At 46.8% G+C, this 3812-nt stretch overlaps 1 protein-coding gene across 1 annotated transcript; it reads right to left on the reverse strand.

Moving 5' to 3' along the window:
• Positions 1 to 733: 733 nt before the first annotated feature.
• On the reverse strand, positions 734 to 1630 carry LOC308090895 (proteasome inhibitor PI31 subunit-like; the record flags this gene model as incomplete). The annotated part of the gene is made up of 1 exon (XM_080436168.1): positions 734 to 1630. One exon carries the CDS (start codon positions 1628 to 1630, stop codon positions 734 to 736), a length of 897 nt encoding a protein of 298 aa, XP_080292294.1.
• Positions 1631 to 3812: the final 2182 nt, after the last annotated feature.

Below are 3812 nucleotides of genomic sequence, written 5' to 3' on the forward strand. Positions count from 1 at the left end.
GTAGAAATATTGTTAGTGGGAATGAAAACATAAGCGCACCACCGGAAGTGGAGCGCTGAGGGTAGACCAAAACCCCGGTTTCCTTGCGCACGGGTGCTCCATTTAGCTCCCCCCAGAGCCAAGTGAAAGAGTAAAAAACAGCAGAGGGCGCTGTTTTTCCTTTTCATTTGGCGATGGGTTCCCAGATTGTATTGTATTGTATTGTATGTATGTATGTATGTATGTATGTATGTATGTATGTATGTATGTATGTATGTATGTATGTATGTATGTATGTATGTATGTATGTATGTATGTATGTATATTATTTATTTATTTTTCTGTCTTAGTTTTCCTTATCTGACTTGTTTCTGTTTTCCTTAAAAAAATAATTAAAACATGATTTAAAAGTTTATCAAGTTGACTGGGATCCCGCGGGTCCTTTCGGAGACCCCCTGCAAATGTTGTGGGAGTGGATGGGTTCTAAATACCTGCGGGCGGTCCAAAAAAAAACAACCTTCGGGACCCAAAATAAACCGGGAGCATGTGTGGTCGAGGTCTCTCTCTCTCTCTCTCTCTCTCTCTCTCTCTCTCTCTCTCTCTCTCTCTCTCTCTCTGTTTTTTTCTCTGGACTTCAATGAAACTATTACTGCATGGACTAGTAATGCCGGCACTTAATGCGGACGGGAGTGGTGGTCAGAAACTAACTGCGGGCGGTCGGTAAAGAATAGTTAAAAATCCAGCGTAGCGGGGACTAAGAAAACCCCGGTCCCGGTGGTCCTGGCCTGGGTCTGTGTCGTCCAGACGGGTCAAAGCGGGGCCTGGTGTACTGGTCATGCCCTGGAGGGGGCAGGTGGTCCGGCTCCGGCTCTGGTGGTCCAAACGGGTCATAGCGAGCCCCTGGGGGCACGGCCCCTGGAGGCAGGATGCCGCTGGACGGGGGGTAAAACCGTGGAGGCATGATGTTTCGTGGGTCCATTAACATCCCTCCGCCCGATGGATTCAACGGATCCAGATCTCCTCTCCCTAGACCACCCGGCCACTGTGGCTGTACAGGACGGGGGTTTCGATGCCCAAACGGTATCCAAGGCTGTGGCTCCGGTATTCCAGTGTAAGGGTAGTATTCGTCTCTGTCTCTGTCGCGGCCCTCTTCCTCGTATCGGTGTCCCTCCGTCATCGTGCTCTTCTCTGTCGTCGGCGTGGCCGGTTCCTCCTGAGGTGACAGGAGCTGCGTTCTCACCTTCTCTGCCAGACTGTCGACGTCCTTGTACACGTGGTCAAACGACTGCAGCTGCCCGGCGTCCGCGTGATCACCGATGTTCACCGTCAGGACTGAATCCCGCAGTGTGTTGGAGTTAATCAAATTGACGATCACGATGGCGGAGTCAACGGTCTGAGCTTTGAGCAGGTGGTGGCTAGTAGTGCCATCTTTGTCTTGCTTTGTGTAGCGCAGAGTGTACACCTCCTTGTTGCTGTTCCAGTCCGCGGGGAGCAACTCTGACCTCCTATCAGCGCTGCCAGGCTCGTCTCCAGAGCCCACACACTTGTATCCGTTCTTGATAATAGCCCAGTGAACAAAACACACAACTGCATCTTGTGGGCAGCTAATGCTGCCTGTAACAGTAGTATAAAATGCCTCTAGTCCTTCCATCCTTTGGGTTTAGTACTTCTGCTCTGCTGCTTGCTTATAAGTAAAGTGTTTATGACCAATGATGTCTGTCCGTCCGATCCAGGAATGGCTATGGAGTGACCTCTAGCTGAGTAGTGCTTAAGGTTGTTCGCCTTCAGGTCTTTCTGGTCGAGGTCTGGTCTCTTCTCTATATCCTCTTTTCAGCTGTGAAGGCTTGTGAAGTGGAGATATTCTGTACTCTTGGAATAGGGTGCAACTTCTTGAAAGTGTGATCACTGCTGGGACTGCGTTCGGGTTTTAAGCGCGTTACTCGCATCATCAGTCTGATGTCACCACGAGTGTGCCCTATACAGAGTGCCAGGTATTGCCCCAAATATGGATGTCCATGATGTCAGACCAGCCCATACGTATTGGGTAACCGTAATGCATACACTCAGCTCCCTATATGGGCATAAAAGGGGGCATGCCCATATAACACGCGTACACTGATGACATCAGGGATCTCCATATGGGCATGGATGAGGACTGACGGTTAAAGAGATCTCCATATATTGGCATTAGAGATGCGCGGATGGGCTTTTTCGTTTACCCGAATCCGCGTGTACATATTCATTATCCAGCCGCCACCCAACCGCATGAATTATATCATCCTATTTGTAGACCCGCACCGACCGCATCATCCGCATATCATATCATTATTATTTCCCTGACATTAGTTTTCTTCTTGCTCTTGTTCTTGTCCAGAACAGCCGATCCAGCCGTCATGCCCATATATAGAGATCCGGTTTTGCACAACCACCGATCTGACCGACATGCATATAACATCAGGGAACTCAGTAGTATGAGCATACAAGGGGCAAAGGCAGTTAGACAGACACATAGAGATCTCCTTATATGGGCATTAAAGGAACACAGATAGACATACGGGTGCTGATAGAACTGCAAATCCCCATATACTGTATGGAGTACCCTGTTGTCATCTATATCACATCATAGCACTGGCGTCATAGACTGGCCTCCCTGGACTCCATATTTGCCCATGCCTGATACGGAACTCCATTTATGGGCATCAGTGGTGTAAAGTAACTATGTAAATTTACTCAAGTACTGTACTTAAGTACAATTTTGAGGTATACTTTACTGGAGGTAAATATTGTACTTTTACTCCACTAAAATTATTTGAAAACTTTAGTTACTAGTTACTTTTATTATATTATAAGACATACATTAACCTATTTTATACCTAGCCTATTTGAAAATAGCAGATCTACAAGCTCACAACGCATTGCGACGCGACATTTTTGTACTTTTACCTTTGGTACTTTAAGTACATTTTGATACCAATACGTTTGTACTTTTAGTCAAGTAAATTTTGAATTCCGGACTTTTACTTGTAATGGAGTATTTCTAAATTGCAGTATTGATATTTTTACTTAAGTAAAATATCTCTGAGTACTCTTTCCACCACCACTGGCATAAAAGGGACACAGGCAGTGAAATGGGCTGTGATCATCCATACTTCATCGACGACTGGTTTAGACGGCTAATGTCACAGGCTGATGATGTCATTGGTAGGCAGGGTTCTGAACTGTCCGCAGCCCTCTTCTGAGACAGAGTGAGTTAGACAGAAATGGTGGGGTATCTTATAATGAGCATCAATGGAGACCAATTATAATGAAGATCCATTATGAACAATCCAATTGGACCCCTAGCTGGTCCCCAGACCCAACGTTGAGAAACGAGAACGAGACGGAACCCGAGCTTGTTTGTGTTTATGCCCACCCAGCAAAACCTTCAGTGTAAAATGCAACTTTGTTGAATCACCGCTGACATTTTTACAGTGTAGGAAAACACACACACACACACACACACACACACACACGCACACACACACACACGCACGCACGCACGCACGCACACACACACACACACACACACACACACACACACACACACACACACACACACACACACACACACACACACACACACACACACACACACACACACACACACACACACACACACACACACACACACACAAAGCAGCAGGATTCTACAGCCATTGTATAAGTGTCCCTTCTTCACGCACCTAGAGAGTTTATACTGCTGACGGTTCATACTCCTACCACACACACACACGGAGTCGGAGGATTATGCGTTGCTTGGCGAAGGCAGACATTCTCTTGTGCTTGTGTTATAT

Source organism: Gymnoscopelus braueri (assembly GCF_963280865.1).
Source record: "Gymnoscopelus braueri genome assembly, chromosome: 8".
Taxonomy (NCBI): Eukaryota; Metazoa; Chordata; class Actinopteri; order Myctophiformes; family Myctophidae; genus Gymnoscopelus; species Gymnoscopelus braueri.